Here is a 1,619-nt window from a genome sequence, read left to right as displayed (position 1 = left end):
GCTTGAATCGGGACATAAATATTTTCAGAATAGCCCTCGAACCACGAGCGACGGGAAGCCCATGAAGATGACGGCGATGCACGTCATGAAGACCATGACAGATTTCAAACGATACATGTTCCTTCGATATCGGTTGCCATTAGAGGTTGGTCCTGCAATTTTGTTTTTTTTTTTTTTTTTTTGCATTCTTGTGTCAGATTTGTGTCTATCATACGTTGAAACTGATTACGGACGTGTTTTTGCGTCGCCGTCTATTAATGCAAAATATTTCCTAACACTCTAATCTCGTGTGAAGGAGTCTCATTCGTGCTTTTCACTGTTAGATTTCTTATGGCTCCAGCTACTCCGACTACATATCTTCTCCTCTGAGGGTCCGACATGTCAAGAGTGTTTACACCTACGAATTTGTGGCTTACCTTAAAATATCACTAACATATACGAAATTTTAAAATAAAAAACCTTTTAATGCATATGTTTTTGTTGTTATTATATACATCACACTAGAATGCTATATATGTATGTAAAGATTAATGTTAAAAGGTTATATGTGTGTGTGTGTGTGTGTGTAACACTTTGTGATATTTTCTTTCTATTTTTTCAGGGATTTCGCTTGCTGAATATAGCATGTTTTTGTCTGTTCAATAAGTATGTTAACAAGCTGTGGAGAAAGTACAGATTTGTAATGCTACTTGCTGAGCTTTATGCTCCCTATGCCTTCTTCAAAGGATGGTAATGTTACCTACAAACCCCCCACTTTCTATTTATTTACATATCTATCCTCTAAACTTTGCTTTTTTTTCTTTAGTTTATACCACACATATCTTTCATCATATCACATAAAAAATATCACTATCTTAACTTAAGAAAAAAGAAATGGAATGAAATTACAAATTAGATTTTAAACCTTCTTTTATATTTGCAGTTTTGATGATGCAAACTTGGAGAAGTTAAGGGTGAAAACTAGGGACAGCATGGAGGCCACTTTGTTTGATTTTGATCCCAAGCACATTGAATGGGAGGATTACTTCTGCAACATTCACATCCCAGGTGTTCTTAAGAATGTGTCCAATTAAGCACTATTTCAAGGATTATTTTGTAAATGTCATTTGTTGTAAGACTATTTGATCAACTAAGACATGAATAGCATTGCTTATAGCTAGCAAGAAATTTTATTTTATTTTTTTTTCATTTCAAAAGTAAGGTATTCATGTAAAATGCATTCAGATTATCAGTTCATTAATGTATTACTCATTTATTTCACTTGTTTAAATGTGCAACAATAATTTTAATAAGTTATTCAGTATGCAGTGAGACTGCTTTTTCACTTATTTTAGTTATTTAGATATCAAATTTCATGTTCTCATAAGCAATATTTTATTTTAATATGTTAGTACAAAAATAGCCAAAAGGCTTTAGAATTCACAAATACAACAACAACAACAGACCTTTATCCCGCTAAGTGGGGTCGGCTACATGAATCTTTTTTCTCCATTGTGTCTTATTGAGTTTCGTATTTTTATTTTATTTTAATAGATTAAAATCATTTTTAAATAATATGCCCAAGTCTTTTTAGGTCTGCCCCTGCCTTTCTTAACATGAGTCGAATCTAAAACTTCGAC

The 1,619-nt window shown here is 32.6% G+C and overlaps 1 protein-coding gene across 1 annotated transcript in view; it reads left to right on the top strand.

Moving 5' to 3' along the window:
- LOC110033181 (fatty acyl-CoA reductase 3-like) overlaps positions 1-1,263 on the top strand; it is a 5,625-nt gene extending 4,362 nt beyond the window's left edge. The window contains exons 5-7 of the mRNA XM_020737084.1: positions 29-145; positions 602-729; positions 923-1,263. Coding sequence (XP_020592743.1) covers positions 29-145; positions 602-729; positions 923-1,073 — 396 coding nt within the window. The 3' untranslated portion in view covers positions 1,074-1,263. The remainder of the gene's footprint in view (positions 1-28; positions 146-601; positions 730-922) is intronic.
- Positions 1,264-1,619: the final 356 nt, after the last annotated feature.

Source organism: Phalaenopsis equestris, unplaced genomic scaffold (genome assembly GCF_001263595.1).
Source record: "Phalaenopsis equestris unplaced genomic scaffold, ASM126359v1 Scaffold001111, whole genome shotgun sequence".
NCBI classification, from domain to species: Eukaryota; Viridiplantae; Streptophyta; class Magnoliopsida; order Asparagales; family Orchidaceae; genus Phalaenopsis; species Phalaenopsis equestris.
This window is presented reverse-complemented; position numbering and strand designations above follow the sequence as displayed.